The sequence below is a fragment of the Portunus trituberculatus genome, chromosome 8, assembly GCF_017591435.1.
Source record: "Portunus trituberculatus isolate SZX2019 chromosome 8, ASM1759143v1, whole genome shotgun sequence".
Taxonomy (NCBI): Eukaryota; Metazoa; Arthropoda; class Malacostraca; order Decapoda; family Portunidae; genus Portunus; species Portunus trituberculatus.
In genome coordinates this window covers 2,752,501-2,771,994 of record NC_059262.1, presented here as the reverse complement: position 1 = coordinate 2,771,994, position 19,494 = coordinate 2,752,501, and the positions used below count along the sequence as shown (strand labels likewise).

Genomic DNA, 19,494 nt, shown 5'->3' with positions numbered 1-19,494 from the left:
TCTCTCTCTCTCTCTCTCTCTCTCTCTCTCTCTCTCTCTCTCTCTCTCTCTCTCTCTCTCTCTCTCTCTCTCTCTCTACTTCGTACTTTTCCCTAGAAAGAGAGAGAGAGAGAGAGAGAGAGAGAGAGAGAGAGAGACGACTCATCCATTTTAAGGGAAAGAGAGACAGACAAGGGAACAACAGAGAGAGAGAGAGAGAGAGAGAGAGAGAGAGAGAGAGAGAGAGAGAGAGAGAGAGAGAGAGAGAGAGAGAGATTTTAGGAAAGAAGGAATCTCTCTCTCTCTCTCTCTCTCTCTCTCTCTCTCTCTCTCTCTAATCGGAGAACCCATTAAACAGACATTACCAAACCTAACTTTATCCACCACCACCACCACCACTACTACTACTACTACTACTACTACTACTACTACTACTACTACTACTACTACTACTACTACTACTACTACTACCACCACCACGTGACCACTATTTGTATACGTGGTCTGCTAAATTTAGAGAGAGAGAGAGAGAGAGAGAGAGAGAGAGAGAGAGAGAGAGGCTGAAAAAATAATGATGTTTTCTTTGTGTGAAATTCTGTAATTGTTTTAAGAGTAGCGAACAGACTCTCTCTCTCTCTCTCTCTCTCTCTCTCTCTCTCTCTCTCTCTCTCTCTCTCTCTCTCTCTCTCTCTCTTTATCTTCATTCCCTTATCACTTCCGACCGCCTCCCTTCCTCTCCTCCTCCTCCTCCTCCTCCTCCTCCTCCTTACACGTCAGTCAAGGTTGAGTCATAGTATGTCAACATGAGGAGGAGGAAGAGGAAGAATTGAGAAATGTAAGAAGAAAGACGTGGAGAAAATCTGATATGAGAGAGAGAGAGAGAGAGAGAGAGAGAGAGAGAGAGAGAGAGAGAGAGAGAGAGAGAGAGAGAGAGAGAATTATCTTTCATTTCATACCTTACCTTTTTCCATCCGCTTTCTCTCTCTCTCTCTCTCTCTCTCTCTCTCTCTCTCTCTCTCTCTCTCTCTCTCTCTCTAGTCTGTCTTTCCCTCTTTCTTTGTCCAATACGTTTTGAAAGGGCATCACCACACAGAGAGAGAGAGAGAGAGAGAGAGAGAGAGAGAGAGAGAGAGAGATTATCTTAGTTCTTAGAGAGACATCACGAGACACACTACTACTACTACTACTACTACTACTACTACTACTACTACTACTACTACTACTACTACTACTACTACTACTACTACTACTTGGCCCTTCATGGTTCACTTTTTGGAGAGTGTTTTGCCAGATATCATCGTTATTAAGGAGAGAGAGAGAGAGAGAGAGAGAGAGAGAGATCTATTTATTCTTTTTTCCTTCATTTTACTCTTTTATCTTATTATCTCGTCTATTCTATCTATCTATTTGTCTGTGTGTCTGTCTGTCTTATTTCTCTATTCGTGTTTGTAATATTTGTGTCACCTTATTAGTTTTCTCTCTTTAATATTCGTCATTCGTCGTGTGTGTGTGTGTGTGTGTGTGTGTGTGTGTGTGTGTGTGTGTGTGTGTGTGGAAACTGCATAAGTGTACAAAAGGTTATATATGAATTATGTATGTATACTTGGCGCCGTCCGTGAGAGAGAGAGAGAGAGAGAGAGAGAGAGAGAGAGAGAGAGAGAGAGAGAGAGAGAGAGAGAGAGAGTCGAAGGGGGGGCGGTCATGTAAAATATACTACTACTACTACTACTACTACTACTACTACTACTACTACTACTACTACTACTACTGTATATCTAGACCAGGGTTTCACATTTTTTCGGCATTGGCCTCTAAGGTAATCTGAGTTGTGGTTCCCCCTCCCCCCAAACTCACTACACGTTGGGAAGTGAACACAGTAATGGTCGTTGTTAGGATGGAACTATGGACTTGAAATTCACACTCCACTAGTAACTCAATGGACTTCACAGTTTGGGTGAAAATTTGATAAGACAACTCACAAGTAAACACAAAGCAAGAAGGACTTCCAGTGCAATCAACGTCTGTGTTTAAAGCTTTTCAACTTCATAATTTGTGTGCAAATTTTGTTTGATGATTCACCAATCAGCATGTAACAATTATGAATCCAAACACAATCAAGTGTCTTTAACACTTTTCTACTTCATACTTTGAAAATGTTATTAAAATATTTAAAAATATATAATAAAACAATATGGAGTGCATGTACACCCACAATCTGCCGGCAATAACTTTTCAACGCGATCCCTGCCAGTGGTGCAGGGCTGCCAGGTTTTCACTGTTTGGCTCCAGCGTCGTCAGAGCAAGATCTGCATCACCTATTCTCCATGTCGAGGCGATTTCTATTGCTTGAACGCAGAGAAATAACCTTTCTGTGACCACCTGTGGCCCCACGTGGCTCCCCATTTCCCTAATTTTGTTCTGTGACCGCTGAAAATTTTCCATGATCCCCTGGGGGTGGAAGACATATGGCCCACGTTGAGAAACCCTGATGTAGACAAATGTGTAGAGTGAGTGGTAAGAAAACACAAGTTCCTCTGCATCAATTTGTCTCCCTACCACCCATCCTACACTGCTACTGCTTCTAACTACTGACTACTGACTTCTAACTACTAACTACTACTCCTACTACTACTACTATTACTGTATTTAGTGTATGCGGGCGCGATAACGAAACTATATGAGGGTAACCGATAAGTCGATAAGAGTAACCATGTCTGCGGCAATGGGTAATCAGTACCTGTCGATGAGCTGATGTCTAGATAGTTGGCAACCCGTAATGGACAAATCAAGGACTCCAACATTTCATTACACTCCATAATGTCTTTGTTATTGGCAAGAAATTAATCGATAAATCCATATCTAAGTCTTTCATCTGGGAAAAAAAGATTGGAAAAATGTGGGAGACTTTCAGATTGTATGTTTGTGTAGTGTGTGCAGTAATGACAAGTACTGTTCACTGCTTCAGGTCAAACAACTAGATAGGTACATTTGATTTTGCAAGTTGAATAACACCATGCTCGTGTCCAAGAAAGCAAAACAACAGTGTGAAGCCCAAGGTATCACCGATAACTATAAACGATAACACCTGGAAAACATTATCAGATAACCGATAACCGATATTCTTATCACTATAACGCTGCTACTATTGCTGCTGCTACTACTAATGCTACTACTACTACTAATGCCACTACTACTACTACTACTACTACTACTACTACTACTACTACTACTACTACTACTACTACTGCTGCTGCTGCTGCTGCTGCTGTGAATGAGCTGTAGTACTTTGATGGTAATAGTAATAATAATGCGTTTCCAAGAGTCCTCCTTAAGACTAGTACTGCTCGAGTCCTGTTTTCTCTCTACGGCGTGAAGAAAATGGAGGGTCATCGCTGGGGGGATGGGGGAAGGGAGCCTTATTGTATGACTATGTATTTGTTTGTTTATTGTTTGTATTAATGTAAATAGTTGGTTTACTTATTTATTTATTTTCTGTATTTTAAAGGAGATTAGATGAGAAATGAGGATTCTCTCTCTCTCTCTCTCTCTCTCTCTCTCTCTCTCTCTCTCTCTCTCTCTCTCTCTCTCTCTCTCTCTCAAACTTTCCTTTCGTTTTTTTGGTAACTTTTGAGTTCCGTTTCCTCCTCCTCCTCCTCCTCCTCCTCCTCCTACGTATGGTAACCGTAACCTTGAATAGGTATCCTCCACCCTCCTCCTCCTCCTCCTCCTCCTCCTCCTCCTCCTCCTCCTCCTCCTCCTCCTCCTCCTCCTCCTCCTCCCCATTCCGATCCCACATTTCATCCTTTCTCTCCCTTCGACATTTCAACTCTATTTCATCTGTCCCTCCTCTTCCTCCTCCTATTCCCCCATTTCCTCCTCTTATTCCCCATTTCCTCCTCTGTTATAACAATCACAACAACAACAACAACAACAACAACAACAACAACAACAACAACAACTACTACTACTACTACTACTACTACTACTACTACTACTACTACTACTACTACCACCAAAAACGGCAGCAATAGTAACACAATAAACAAGTTATCCCGCAAAGAAAACGAGTTGAAGGGACGCCGGTGTTAGAAAACGGTAATTTCAGAGAGGAACCCACCCAGCCCCGCTCTTTGTCCCGCCCTCCCGCCCTGCGCATTCGACCACTCCACCTTGGGGGTACGCGGGGACGGGGCTGGCTGGGTGTGGGGGTACAACAGCCGGATGTCTTGTGAAGAAGTACATTTTCAAGATTTTTGAGAGATTGGGGGGTTTTTGGATTTAAACAGCGGGGTATTTGAACGTCTTTTTGAGATTACGAGCATTTAGGTTTAGGAGAGTGGGATATTTTACTTGTGTTGGGTATTTTAGGAGAGCTTGGGATGTTCATATTAAAACAGAGGATATCTCAGTAAATAAGCACAGTTTGAGTGGTTGTTTTTTTGAGACCATGAGATTTTGGGTTTATAAGAATGGGATATTTTCTTGTATTGGGTATTTTCAAGGGTTTTGAGAGAGAGATTGGGATGTTCGTATTAAAACAGCGGGATTTCGTAATGAAGTAAGGAAAGTTTGTGTTATTTATTTATTTATTTATTTATTTATTTATTTGCATTATGGTATTTTGGGGAATAGAATGGGATATTTTCATGTCTATGGTTGTTATTAAAGGATTTTGAAAGAGATTGGGACGTTCATATTAAAACAGGAATATGTAAGTGAAATAAATAGAGTTGGTGTTTTTCAGAGACTACAAGATTTTTGGCTTAGAAGAATGGGATGTTACCTTGTGATGGGTATTTTTAAGGGTTTTGACAGAGATTGGGATGCTCGTATTAAAATAGTGTGATATATTAGTGAATAAGTACTAAGTTTTTTTATTTTTTTTTATACCATATGGGAATTTACAGGCTAAAGGAGACATCCCATCTAAAAGAGAATTATCTTTCATTTCATACCTTACCGTTTTTTGAGACTAAGAATTTTGGGGTTTTGAAGACTTGAGATAATTTCCTGGATAAGTGTTTAAGGATTTTTGAGTGAGAGATTACGAGAAAATTTAGGATCAGAACAGCTGGTTATGTCAGTGAAATATGTACAGTTGAAGCTTTTGGGGACTAGAAAGAGAAATTTTCTTCTGTAAATGCATTTGAAGTGTTCATGAGAGAGAGAGAGAGAGAGAGAGAGAGAGAGAGAGAGAGAGAGAGATTGGGATGGTAGTCTTAAAGCAGGAATACCTTAATGAAATGAGGACACTTTTTTTTTTTTTTTTTTTTTTATAGTACGGTTTTTTAAAGATTGTAATGGTGTAGTTTCCTTCAACAGGTGCATTTGAGGGTTTTTGACAGATTGGGAAGTTCATACTAGCACAGAGGGATATCGTAGTGAATCAAGTACTATTAAAGTGTTTTTCTTTATTCTTATTTATATATTTATTTTATTTATTTATTTATTTATTTGAGAGAGAGAGAGAGAGAGAGAGAGAGAGAGACCACGAGATTTTGGATTTAGAAGAATAGAATATTTTTGTGTAAGGTAGAGATGAAGAGAAAGTTTTGAATTAGAACAGCAGGAAATAAGCACAGTTTAGGCGATTCTTTAGAGACTACGGTTTTGGGGGATTAACAATGGCATTTCTCTCCAGTAAGTGCATGTTAAGGGTTTTCGAAAGAGATTATCAGGTTTGGATGAGAACAAATAATAATTAATGCAATATATATGTTTTTCTTGTGACACTAACCATTAGAACAAAGGGATTCTTTTGTGTAATAAGTGCAATAGGACGAGTTTTCAAAGAGATTGGGGATTATGGGATTAGAACAACTGGGATACCTTCGTGAATAGATACAATAAGTGTTTTGAGAGAGATTTTAGATTTTGCGGTCAGAATAGCGCATCGTCGTGAGTATGGCAAATTTGAGAGTTTTGAGAGAAGGATTTGTGGTGTGAGGGCGTGTTGGGATGAAAATAGTGGGATATCTTCGTTTAATAGTGCTGTTAACCCCTTCAGTACTATGACGCGTCTCCATATTCGTTCTGCTTACTGTTTGATGATTTTACACAGCTTCAGAAACTTATGTGGGGGATTAAAATAGTGAAGACAGTGGCCATTAATCTTCTGACCTCCATAGACCTTTCCTAATGTCAATAAAATAGTTTACTCGTACACAAATCTCAAGGTAAAAAGGTATCTCAATACTGAATGGATTACAATAGTGAAGACTGTGGCCATTAATCTTCTGACCTCCATAGACCCTTGCTAATGTCAATAAAATCGTCTAGTACACAAAACTCAAGGTAAAAGGGTGTCTCAGTACTGAAGGGGTTAATGTGTTAGGATGAGAACAGTGGGATATCTTTGGGATGGGAGAGGTGTGTTAGGGAGAGAACAGTGGAATAGTGGATATCATGTTTATTTGTACCTTTCATGTGGATTTGAGGATTAGAAATGGTGAATCCTTGTCGAATAAATATTGAGGATTAGTTGTTGTCTCGTGGTGAAGAGAAGTAATGAAGGGGAGTGGAAAGACGAGGAAATTCCCTTTTTAGATTTTGTTCATTTATTTGTATAGTTTATTTGTTCATTAGTTGTGAGGAAGTATTGAGCATTCTTAGTAAAACCTTGAAATTGTTGAAAGTTATTTGTTTACGAGGTTTATTTATTCATTTATTTACTTATTGGTTGTGGAGAACTTGAGAGGAATCTTAGAAAACCTTGAAATTGTTGAGTTGTTATGTTATTTGCTATGCAAGAGTGGCGGTGACTATCAAGGAACACACACAAAAATATAATAGATAAATCGATAAATGAAATTAAAAAATGAAATAGATAAGTACGAGCGAAGAGAGAGGGCGCATTGAGATAGCCAGCCACAAGAGAAAGGTCAAAAGGATCGTGCTGAATTGAGCTGATAAGTGCCTTGAAACCGCTCCACTCGATTCATTTTATTGACATTAGGATTTTCATTATTTATTTATCTTATTATTATTATTATTATTATTATTATTATTATTGATTGATTGATTTTATTCTTGTGATGGGGAAGAAAGGTAGTTTGAAAGATCTTGGAACGTAAAATTTTGAATACCATTAAATAATCCTTGTATTGAGGCAGAAGAAGAAGAATTTGAGTGACCACGAGAATGAAAAGTCATAAAGAGTTATAAATTTACAAACATTAAATCTAACACAAAAACTCAACTAACTCAAATGGTAGCGAAGACAAGTTAAGCAAGAAGTATTATTAAACACCACTATCGTATAATTTAAACTGCCATGGGAATAGTTGATATAGAAATTATTTAAATGCACTCAAACGCGCAAACTGACGCCCTCTAACAGACAATAGTGGCGTATAGAGGATGAAAAGTCAGTAATCGTGTTAGCGTAGGGAGTGGTCGAATGCGCCTCACTGGGGAAGGGGAACGAGAGGCGGGGCTTGGCTGAGGGACTGGGGCGGGTGGACAGGGGTGTGGTGGGGCTAGTGGGGGGTGTTTCAGGGCTAAAGACCTACACGGAGAGGTTGACGGGCTGTGGTGGTGGTGGTGTCGGTAGTGGTAGTAGTGGTGTTATTATGCAAGTGTGGTGGTGCAGTGTGGTGTTGCGTAACTAGGACGGGTGGTGATGTGTGGTGGTGTTGGTGGTGTGTGATCGTGGTGGTGGTGGTGGTGGTAATAATAGTGGTGGTGTGATAGTGGTGGTGGTGATGGTGATGGTGGTGGTGGTGAAAGATATAATAGTTATGGTGGTGATGAGAGAGAGAGAGAGAGAGAGAGAGAGACAGGTGAAACATTTTGGCGCCAGAGTCAGGTGTAATGGAATCTCTCTCTCTCTCTCTCTCTTCTGTCATCCTCCTCCTCCTCTTCCTCTTCCTCTTCCTCTTCCTCTTTCTCTTTCTCTTCCTCCTCCTCCTCCTCCTCCTCCTCCTCCTCCTCCTCCTCCTCCTTATAATATCCTTAACCATATTATTGTTATGCTTTTCTTCTTCTTCTTCGTTGCTGTTGCTTTTTGATTATCAAGTAAGGTTTGTGTGTGTGTGTGTGAGTGTGAGTGAGTGAGTGTGTGTGTTTGTGTGTGAATAATATTTACATCTAGATAATTAGACTCTCTCTCTCTCTCTCTCTCTCTCTCTCTCTCTCTCTCTCTCTCTCTCTCTCTCTCTCTCTCTCTCTCTCTCACTGGTTGAGAGAGAGAGAGAGAGAGAATTATCATATGTACATGGCTTTAGTGATTAGAAAGTACACACACACACACACACACACACACACACACACACACACACACACACACACACACACACGGCCCGGTAGCTCAGTGGTTAGAGCGGTGGCTTCACAAGCCAGAGGACCGGGGTTCGATTCCCCGGCCGAGTGGAGATATTTGGGTGTGTCTCCTTTCACGTGTAGCCCCTGTTCACCTAGCAGTGAGTAGGTACGGGATGTAAATCGAGGAGCTGTGACCTTGTTGTCCCGGTGTGTGTTGTGTGCCTGGTCTCAGGCCTATCCGAAGATCGGAAATAATGAGCTCTGAGCTCGTTCTGTAGGGTAACGTCTGGCTGTCTCGTCAAAGACTGCAGCAGATCAAACAGTGAACACACACACACACGGGAGAGAGATTACGGGTTCATAGTTTTCCTCCTCCTCCTCCTCCTCCTCCTCCAAGGTAAGCGAGTATCAAGACTCTCTCTCTCTCTCTCTCTCTCTCTCTCTCTCTCTCTCTCTCTCTCTCTCTCTCTCTCTCTCTCTCTCCAAAAGTATCTTGGCTTGAACTTCTCATGAGATATTGTCTTATCGTGGGCCAAAAGATCTGTTGCTGTTTGTTTGTGCCTTTGTTTATTGACCTTTTCTCTCCTCTTCTACTTATCATCTCCATTTTTCCCTCTATTATTATTATTATTATCATTTATTATCTTTTCTTTTATTTTTACGTTTCTGGAAATTGTTGTGTGTGTGTTTGTTTGTTTGATCTGCTGCAGTCTCTGACGAGACAGCCAGACGTTACCCTACGGAGCGAGCTCAGAGCTCATTATTTCCGATCTTCGGATAGGTCTGAGACCAGGCACACACCACACACCGGGACAACAAGGTCACAACTCCTCCATTTACATCCCGTACCTACTCACTGGTAGGTGAACACCACCTACACGTCAAAGGAGACACACCCAAATATCTCCACCCGACCGGGGAATCGAACCCCGGTCCTCTGGCTTGTGAAGCCAGCGCTCTAACCACTGAGCTAGTGTGTGTGTGTGTGTGTGTGTGTATCGTTATTGTTTTCCTTTGTACATAAACGTATAGTATTTTCTTTTTTCTTCATTTTTTTATTCCAATTTTTCTGGTCTGTTTCACTTCCTGTGTGTGTGTGTGTGTGTGTGTGTGTGTGTGTGTGTGTGTGTGTGTGTGTGTGTGTGTGTCTGCGTGCTTGGTATATAGATACGTAATTATTGTTGTTGGTACATTTTTCGTAACTGTTTTTATTTTTTATTTATTATTTACTTATTTTTGGGTGTGGGATGGTGTGGGAGGGCCGAGTATTGGATGCATGGTGGGGGGAGGGGGCTGAACCACCACCACCACTACTACTACTACTAATATTACTGCTACTACAGTTTTTGAATGTGGAACAAAACGAAGATGTATTTGTTGGGATTGCTTGGTTCCCACTTCTTGCCCTCCACTTCATCCACTTCCTCGCTGTCTCCACCTACAACACCACCACCGCTGGAGTATTGCGTAGGTGTGTGTGTGTGTGTGTGTGTGTTTATTTTTTCCTATCTTTCCTTCATTGTGAGTCATACTTTTCCTTATTTTTCTTTTTTTTCAGTTTTGTTATGTTGTTTTTCTTCTATTTGTTTCTCCTTTCATTTTTTTCACACAAAGTTAAAAGCATCTCTCTCTCTCTCTCTCTCTCTGCCATGATATTTCTTTCTTTTGATTTTGTTCATTTTAGTTTATCTTTTCTTTCTTTTTTTTCCATTTCTTTATTTGAATTCTTCCTCTTCTTAACTGGTTCATTGATTCATGTTTTCTTCGGATGCTCCTTCATTTCCTTGTTTTGTTTATAAAGGTGTATCCTTCCTCTTAACTAGTCCATCTTTTTCTTCCTTTCATCTCATTCTCCCTTATTTCCTTCTTTTCCTTATAAATTTGTATCAATTAGCCCACCAATCCATCTTTTCTTCCTTTATTTTCAATCTTCTTTATTTCTTTCTCTTCCTTATTTGAACCATTCTTCTCAAACCTTCCTCTCCTTTTCATCTCATTCTCCATTCTCTTTTCTTCCTTATCACACTCTTCCTTCCTCCTTGCCCATGTGTTCCCAAGTCACCCAGCCATCCATTAGTCTCATCTCTCTCTTTCTCTCCCTGCAGGACTATGACAAGTTTCATAACAGCAGGAAGGGAAAGGATGCCACCAAGAAGCTGCTGCTCTCCCCAACGTCAGGCAGTGGCGGCGGTGGTGGTGGGGGTTCCTCTGCTGCCATTATACAGCCAGATATTTACCTCTGTGACAAGTGTGAGAATGAATTTTACTCCCTGAAAGAAGTAAAGGTGAGTTGGTTTATCTTTGTAAGTTAGTTATTGTTTAGTTTTCTGTCTAATACATTTTTTTCCCCAGTTGCCAGTCTCTTTGTTGTATCTTTATGCATTCTACAGCCACATTGAGTCCTTGACCCCTTCAGCACCATGATACATTTCCATATTCTTTCTGCTTACTATTTGGTGATTTTATGCAGCTTCAGAAACTTGTATAGGGGATTAGAATAGTGAGACAGTGACCTCCATAGACCCTTCCTAATGCCAATAAAATGGTCTAATTGTACACAAATATCAATGTAAAAATGTGTTTCAGTCCTTAAGGGGTTAAACTGGGAAGAAATTGCAGTGTGTTTATTTTCATTGCTAACTTTCCTGATAGTAATAAAGACTTAACACTGCTTCTGGTGGTGTTGCAGTGAATGGGTTAATCTGTGTCTTCATGTTGTTTCTCTTACTTTTGTTCATTAATGTTTTTGTTTTGCCATGTCTTTACTCACATTTATTCCTTTTGTTTGTCATCTGCATTCTGTACATGAGTTAGGTTAGGTCAGGTCAGGTTAAGTCAGGTCTCATTGCTTCCTATTTCCCTGTTTACTTATTCCTGTTCCCTACCACTGTCTCCTCATGTGCCACCTTCCTTCCCACCCCAGGCTCACGAGAGGCACTGCTGTGGTGAAGTGCCATCCAGCCCACCCACGCCCTCCCCAGAACCTGAGGTGCCAGATGAGGAGCCAGAGCCAACAGGACAGGTAATACACAACACTATTATCAAAACAAGAAATTGTACTACAAATTCAATAACAGCATAAAAAATAAATAAATAAATTAAATTTAAAAAAAATGGCAGCAACACATGAAAACAACAAACCAATACAATTAGACACATCAATCTCTCCTTACACTTTCCACCATCTCTTGTCCTCCCAACAGGTTCCATTCCTCTCGTACTTCAACCTGCGGCCAGCACAGCACACTGGCCTGGAGCCACACATGTCCCCTCGGAAGAAGAGTGTGAGCAGCCCCCCCGCCAAGCTGCCAGGACCCATCTACCCACGCTACGACACCATTGCCCTCTCCTCCCCACTTGGACGGTGTGTTTCCCTCTTCCCCCACCATTCCTCACAGATAGCCTAGTCGTACTCGTCTTCATTATTGACACTTTTGACATTATAACTCCCATAGATTAATCCCCCATTCAGATATCACCCCATTATGACTTTTTATTTGTTTCTTCACGGTCAAACTCAAAACTTCATTATTGACACTTTTGACACCCTATAACTCAAATATCACACCATTCTGTTTGTCTTTTGTCATATTCAAAACTTCTTTATTGACACCCAGACAACTCCAGTGAATTCTTTCCCAAGTGAAATATCATCCCAGTATGTCTTGAACTCATATTCTTAAACATTTCTGCACTTCACCTGACTATTTCAAAAGGCTTTATTTAGGTTTAATTTTTTTAAGGTGTTTTTATGGTTCTAGAGGAAGATTGACAAGATTTCTACACTAATAACTGTAGAAAATGAAAAACTTTGCTAATCATTTCTGTGGTCCTTGAAAATAGTAGAGGTGAGAGAGCAAAGCCAACCAAACCTACTCTATCATCTCTCTCTCCTCACAGGTACCTCTTTGCACACTCAAAGTTCCGCAGTAAATATCAGGCCAGCCAGCATGCCGTCATGAGGTACGAGAGGCACCTTCATGCCACACCCAATGCTGACATCAACTACAGGGAAAGGTTCGTGAAGCTTGAGTGATGTGTGGGTGAGTGGTGGTGTGATGGTGTGCCAATGTGGATGCTATCATGGGCTTGTCTCACTGTTTGTCTTTCCTGGTAAAAGTTTGATGGGTTCTGATGATTGTTATTGTAGTCTTCAGTTTTTTCTTTTGATGACAGTAGTGGAATATGTTCTTGGTTTGTATTGCTGTGTTGACTTGTTGGGTGTGTGGTAATGTGGTTAGCTCCTCCTACAGATGTACCAGTCGGTGGATTGTGGTGTGGCGGAGTCGGAAGGAGCAGCAGCCGTGGGTCCATCTCTACTGCTTCAACCGGGCACAGCGCAGGGAGCGGATGATTACCCTAAGAACAGGTGTGTGTGTGTGTGTGTGTAATGTTGAGCATTGCCTAGTGCAGTGTGTTGTAGTGAGTGGGTTGGTAATGTGTGTGTGTGTGTGTGTGTGTGTGTGTATGTATGTATGTTAATGTTGAGCATTGCCTAGTGCAGTGTGTTGTAGTGAGTGGGTTGGTAATGTGTGTGTTTGTGTGGTGCAGGACTCACTAAGGAGAGCCGGCGCCTGCTGAGGCTGTGTCGGCCACTTGAGGTGCGGGTGAAGCGGATGCCCAAGAGGATGGTGGACCGCCTGCTGCGGCTCGGCACACCCAACTCTGCGCCGTGCATTGACCTCACCGATGAGCAGCAGCACCTGGTGGTGGGCCAGCCCCTGGCTCGACCACTAGACCCTCCACTTACCTACTGGGTGAGTCCTGGGGGGAGCTCCCTGGGGCACAGCACCATGGAGCTGCAGTGGGTGACAGGACTGCCAGAGCAGAGCAGCACCCTGGCTCCCCATTATGCCTCACAGCTGGGAACAGGAAACATGGTGGGCCTCACCGTGGGCCACCACAGCTCACTCAACCTGCTCTCCATGGTGCCTGGCACCATGCAGCACCAACACCAGCTGCCCCCTGGCCTCACCATACAGCCATCTCCACTGTCCTCCCGGCCACTGCTGCCTCTCGCTGCCAACAACAGTCACTTCAAGGCGCCGCAGAATGTGCCAGTGGAGGATGGTCTGGGGCGGCTGCACTTCCCCCTCACGCCAGACGTGTCCATCTCCCCCATCGGCGGCCCGGCACAGCCCACCCGTAGCCAGCTGGAGGCAGACTTCATGAAGCCCCTTTCCAGGAAGAAATTTCCCCACCTGAGCTCCAGTCCTGCAGTGCCTCAGGTCAGCAGGCAGCAGGCCAGGCCACCCATGGCATTCCCTGCCAACCAGCACCTGCACCCAGTGCCTCCGCAGCCCCCAGACTGGGAGAGGGTGCCCCGCGTAGGAGTTGGTGAGGGCAACAGCCTGCCCCACACCCATCCCAGCTCTTCCATCGAGGTCATTGACCTGTCCAGCGATGAGGATGACTACGGCCGGGTGGGGTGCAGCCGCAGTGAGGCAGCCAACGCCCCGCAGCAGCTGGATGGGCTCGCCTGCTACCCTCATACTGGGGCCAAGGTGCCCTCAGAGTCGTCAGAATATTCTTTGTCAAAAAATGGGAATAGCCATTGGTCGTCTCAACAAAAGTCTCACTGTGGAGCTGGACGCGTAGGAGACTTGGCGACCAATGGCCAGCCTCCAAACGTCCCGCCCAGCCCCACCATCCCACACCCCTGCCCTGACCTTGGCCCCAGTCCTAACCCCAGTCCCGAGGCACACCGGCCTATAGAAAACATGCGCAAGAGAAAGATTGAAGAGGACGTGGCACCACATGGAGACAAGACCATTATCCTGGACCTGTGCAGCCAGGGCATGGTGGTGTCGAAGGTGAACCATAGTCTCAGCCCCACCACCTCCACCAGTGAACACTGTGACCCGCCTCACAAGGAGCACTGTAGGAGCGGAGAGGTATCCACGTCTTCCCTCCCTTACCCCACCATCAACCAGACTAACCTCACCTCAGACACTTTCAGCTCTCTCCAAGTGGACCAAGGTCTCCCTTCCAGCCAGTCAGGGTGTGTGCAGCGTCGGGGCTCCGAGGACGCCCAGGGTAGCTCGTGGAAAGAGGGAAAGCCCAGGATCAGATTCCTAAACAGCCTGGTGAACAAAGGTGTAGAGTTCTTCAGATCCTTTATGAGTAAGGACAGCAAGGCCTTGCGGGTGTCCACGGGAACCTTTGCAGGATCTCCAAGATTGGGACGGGGCAATCGTCGACGGGCACGGGCCAGGCCGGCCTCTGCCAAGGTAAGCTTCGAGGTACAGAGGCTGCTGAGGGATGAGTGTCGGGAGCTGCGGCGCAGCGGCCTGCGGGAGCTGAGCCACCTGGACCCCCAGGGCATCAGACTCACCCGCAGGACAGTGGGTCACATTCTGCCAGGGACACAGCCTGCCAGGAAGAACCTTGGCCCCCGCTTGGGTGAGAACTGCCCACCAAACAAGAACAGCAGTAGGGCCAAGAAGGAGGAGGGGAGAGGAGGCCACAGAGAGGCAATGGGCTGGGGCCCAGTCAGCCTCAAGTGTCCCGCTTTCCTCACCATGGATGAGAACGGTAACTCTGCCTCCTACATCCAGACCGACACCAAGCAGCCGGCCAGCAGGGAGCGTCCTGGCCTGGCCTCGCGGGATGAGAGTGGCTGGGGCGTGGCAGCCGAGGCTCCCAGGCAGTGGAAGGTTGGGGCGGCTAGTCTGCCCTCGCCAGTAGACAAGAGTGAAACTAAGTTTGCCAGTGGTAATGTTACTGGGAAAAGTACAGTATTCAGTGAACTTAGTGTCAGAAATAGTGAGGTGTTGGTGAATAGTTGTAGTGGTGCGCGGGGCAACAGTGTGAATAACAACTTGCAATATACACAGTGTACTAGTACTGCAGGTGTAGTGAATAGCATACTGACTCCCACAGAGGTAGAGGCCAAAAAAAGAAACTTATCCCGTGATAGTGTGTCGGCCACGAGAAGAATGAACAGCTTCACCAGGGGAATGGGGCACCCCGTTGGTGTGCCAACAGGGAAGGCAGCAGTAGGGGAGAAAGTCACACCCGGCACACTGTGGGATGCAGATAACACCACTACCTCGGTGTGCAGCATCAAAACCACCACCACCCCCCCGCCTCGCCTCACCAAGGACGTGCTCTCCTCCAGCCCAACAGCAGTGCGGCCAGAGCTGACAGGGAAGACTGCTGAGGAGTGTGGTGCCCAACTGGCCCAGTGCCCCCTGCCAGACCAGCTGCAACACTACCCAGCCAGCTCTGACGCTCCCCTGACCACCCACAGCCGACCCCACCTCACACTCCTCAATTCCATCAGGACCTCCCCAGCCAGCAAGCACCCTGTCCGGCCCCACAGCCTGGACCAGCAGCCCCCACTGTACCTCAGCGTATCAGCCAAGCCTCAGAGTACAAACCAGAGGAAGAGAGCCAAACTGCACCGGGAGCTGATCAACCTGGGCCGAGATGAGTACAAGGAGATCCGCGGCACAGGCTTCCATCCCTCGGACTTCTTGGGACATGAGGAGGTAAAGTACCTCAGCACCAGCTCAGACGAGGACGAGGCGCCCTCCCCTTCCACATCCTTCAGCCGTCCCCAGCCAGCCAGGTCAGCTGGCGGCAGGGCCAGGGAGCCACCGCAGTCCACCAAAGTGAGCCGGGAGGTGGCCAGGCTGCTGAAGGATGAGTGCAAGGAGCTGCAGGACCGCCAGTCTGGCAAGGACAAATGTGACCGAGATAGGGAGAGGGGCAGGTGTAGGAGCATGCACCCTCAAGCCAAGCTGGGACACATTGTTGCCGATGACCTGGAGGTGTGGGGCAGCAGTAGGTGCAGCACGCGGTCCCAGGTGAACACTCAGCCTGTGGTGGAGACCTTCACCCCCCGGGACAGCCACCGCCACCTGCTGAGGTCAGAAGTGGCCATGTGTGTGCTGAACTATGAGTTACCAAATATTCACTAAGTCTGCAGGAAGGGGGACTTGTCTACACTCGGCAGGATCTTCACCGTCTTTCAGTTTGGTTTAGTTCTTTGGTTTAGCCGGGATGTCTTCTCTGCCACTGTCCGTGGCCGCGAGGAACCACACTGCACATGGCTGCCACTTGGCCGTGCTGCTCAGGGACGGCCGAGATCAAGCCTAGTGTTGGTGAGGAGCATGTGTGTGATATTTAGCAATGATATTCTGGTGGACTGGCTTGCTGGGACTGGCTGAGGGTCGGGATCCTGGTGGAGCATGTGTCAAGTGAGACTGGGCGACATTTGGTAGGAGGGGACAAGCATCATCTTGACCCATAACTCATAATAGTTTTCTGCACCACATCTCAACATTAATCAGCATTCATTTGACTTCATTCTGCCATTCACTATCTCATGAAGCTATCAACACACTTGTCTTGCATTATCAGCATTAGTTAATTTTATTTGATCTCATGAACGAGTGCATCATTTCCTTGCCACTCTGAAAGCATCTTTGTTGAGTGAAGGATTCCAGCACAGACAGGATACAGGAGGGTCAGTGTAGTCCAGGCAGAGAGGAAACACCACACCAGCAGTGACCAGGCTGGAGGCACACCACCACACTACCTATTTCCTCCCATCACCACATGCACACACCTTAACTAATTCTACTGTCTCATACATTTCAAGGTATCAACGCTTTTTTTAAAAGTCTCTTGGAGAAATTTACTTTTTTCTAAAGTAACAGCTTAATTCTTGTAGGTGTGTGTGGGATAGTGGTGTACCACCACTCAGTTGTTATCAGTTTCTTTGTTGTCTTGACCAAAAAATATTACCATGTATTTTGGCATATAAGACAACGCAAAAGTAAAAAAAAAAAATAATAATAATCCTATACACCAGTTATGTTTTAAAAACAGTGATCTTGAAATTTTGTGCAAAATACCATTGTATACAAACAACAACCTTAGATTACAACTTTTGTAAAGTTAGAAAGTAAAATCGGAAACTGCTGGCATTGTATACGAGTGGACAAAGCACAAGGCAGTAACATTTTTCCCAGTTCCTCCCCCCCAAGTGAAAAAGGAGCTGTATTTATAAAGGTCTTGAAGACATAGAGCTCCAAAACAAGCAGCAAAGAGAAGCAAACTGGAAGAATGTCAGTGCTCTAATCAAAAGAAACATTATATAGAAGATAACAGCCTGCAGCATGACACACACAGGTGGTGCAAAGCATGGGTTGGTTGAGGGTTCTGATTGTAGTGCAGCTCTAGATTTTATCTTTGTCCATCCATCCTTTTCATGACAGTGTAGTTTTGTACTTGAAGATTATATCTTATTACTGGCAATACATTCAAAATTTTTTATGCAGTACATCACCATCTCTGTTGTCTGGTGCTCACTGACCACAGATGGTTTGGTAGTGTTAGTGTCATTTTATACCACTTACATCACAGATGGTTTGGTAATGTCAGTGTCATTTTTTACCACTTACATCACCTAAAACCATTAAATTCACACTGAAATTTCGGGTTCATCTCATCTGCTGAAATAAGCGGTATGTGGTTTTTTAAAACAATGTTGTTTTAGGTGTTCATATCAGTTATTAATTTTGCTCAATAGATCTTTACTAGTTTTCTAGTGTCAATATATTTAGTTTGTCATTAATATAATCATGCGTACATTTAGTGAGAGTATTAATGTAACAACAGATGGTGAGATTGTGCGGGTGATGTGGTGCAGTGTATGGGAACACCAGACCTGTACTACCTCTACCATAATGTTATGAAGGTGATAATGCTCTCTGCCTTGGTGACCACTCAGTATGTATTGTAGTGAAGGGAAGCTGTGCATCCACAGAACACAACATAAGCCCCAGCCCAGCAGACCACAGCCAGCAGCCAGGAAGCCAAGGTCAGGGTTTAGCCTTGCCTGGTGTGAGGGTGCCACATTTTGCACTGTGTTGAGTTACTGGCTCAACCTTCAAAGCTGTGGCAAGTATTGGGCAAAGTTAATGAGGTGATTTTTGTGTTTGTATTCACTTATTTCTGCCTTATTATATCACACCACAACTTGAGATGTTGGGATGTAGTGTGGCTGTACATAGGTGGGCGTTATTGTGACAATTCATTGCCGATAAGGTTATTGTTAGCGATTTATCGGTTATCGTGATCAATTTTTTTGTCGTGCCCAGCTATGGCTGTACATATATAGTTATTTTAAAACAACCCTTAGAACAAAGTTACTTGAATACAAATTACTCTTTACAAGTGTGTGTTTTGCCGAGTTATTTATTGGTGGTGTTGGCTTCCTTCCATCAGTGTGACATGCCCAGCTTGGCTCAAAGGAAATGGGGAGGGGGGTGGGGTAGGGGCAATGGGTGTGGTGGCCAGGGGATGAGGATGAGGGGAGACACCAAGTTATTAAGGGGTAGGAGGGGAGAGCACTGGTAGTGACTGGCATTGTTATGGCATCACTGCTGTGCTCAAAGCAGTGAGTCAGTCACACACACACACACCACCTGGAGTGTTGGCTCAGGCACTGCTGAGAGGCACATCACCACACACAACTAATAAACAAACATGAATTATTTTTAATTATGGGATGTTAAGTCTTGTCCCATGGCTCAAGTTTGTGACGACACCAAGGCCACCAGAAGTGGTAGGTGATGCCCCACTGTGGCCTGGTGCGCTCTGGCTGATGAGTGGTGTGGTGGTGTGCCTCAGTGGGTGGCTGATACAGGTGTTCTCTCCAACAGATCAACTCTGCACTTGGTTCACTATTGCAGATGATGGTTTTTGTGCCTTAAACCAGAACTAAATTTTGCATCTGCTAATTTTCCAATTCTGGTCGTGCATTGTTGTCAATATTTGTTGGTAGAATCACCAAGAAGACCAAATCTTTCATGTGAGAACTTATTTATATTTGAATTTTTGTGAGTGGTTCTCCTTGCTGTGGTGCCACCCAGACTCAGGATGCCTGGTGGACACCAATGACCTTCAGTGTTAGTCTGATATCTCGGAGTTTACAAACTTAATGACAAACAGACACACAAGCATCTATGACACTGTGGTGGGAGTGACTAGCACTGAGGCGTTGTGTCCCTCCCTGAGTGTGTTTGTGTTGCCGCAGGGTGAACACACTCCTGCTGGTTCTGAAAGAGACAAGACCGAGTCAGTGTGGTAGTGACAGCAGTGCGGGGAACCACTGACAAGCTCATTTTGTTTATTTATTCTCTGACGTACCATGATTCCTATTGCCTTCCTGTCTGTGTACTACTGCATCATGTACATTGTGTATGTATAATTCCCTATGCAGTTCCTGCAGAGTCATTT

At 44.6% G+C, this 19,494-nt stretch overlaps 1 protein-coding gene and 1 long non-coding RNA gene across 5 annotated transcripts in view; one reads left to right on the top strand and one right to left on the bottom strand.

Moving 5' to 3' along the window:
- LOC123501045 overlaps window positions 1–19,494 on the top strand; it is a 45,782-nt gene that overhangs the window by 22,436 nt on the left and 3,852 nt on the right. For 3 of the 4 annotated variants that reach the window (XM_045249618.1, XM_045249619.1, XM_045249620.1), the window contains exons 5-10: window positions 10,347–10,526; window positions 11,165–11,263; window positions 11,445–11,605; window positions 12,142–12,258; window positions 12,495–12,610; window positions 12,793–19,494. The exon at window positions 12,793–19,494 is cut by the window's right edge and continues 3,852 nt beyond it. In XM_045249618.1, coding sequence (XP_045105553.1) covers window positions 10,347–10,526; window positions 11,165–11,263; window positions 11,445–11,605; window positions 12,142–12,258; window positions 12,495–12,610; window positions 12,793–16,166 — 4,047 coding nt within the window. In that variant the 3' untranslated portion in view covers window positions 16,167–19,494. Of the gene's footprint in view, window positions 1–9,507; window positions 9,709–10,346; window positions 10,527–11,164; window positions 11,264–11,444; window positions 11,606–12,141; window positions 12,259–12,494; window positions 12,611–12,792 lie in introns of those variants that run through there. The other variant, XM_045249621.1, reaches the window with a different exon arrangement.
- Window positions 19,061–19,494, bottom strand: part of LOC123501047 — a 5,131-nt gene continuing 4,697 nt past the window's right edge. The window contains exon 3 of the long non-coding RNA XR_006673542.1: window positions 19,061–19,313. This is a non-coding gene — a long non-coding RNA (uncharacterized LOC123501047). The remainder of the gene's footprint in view (window positions 19,314–19,494) is intronic.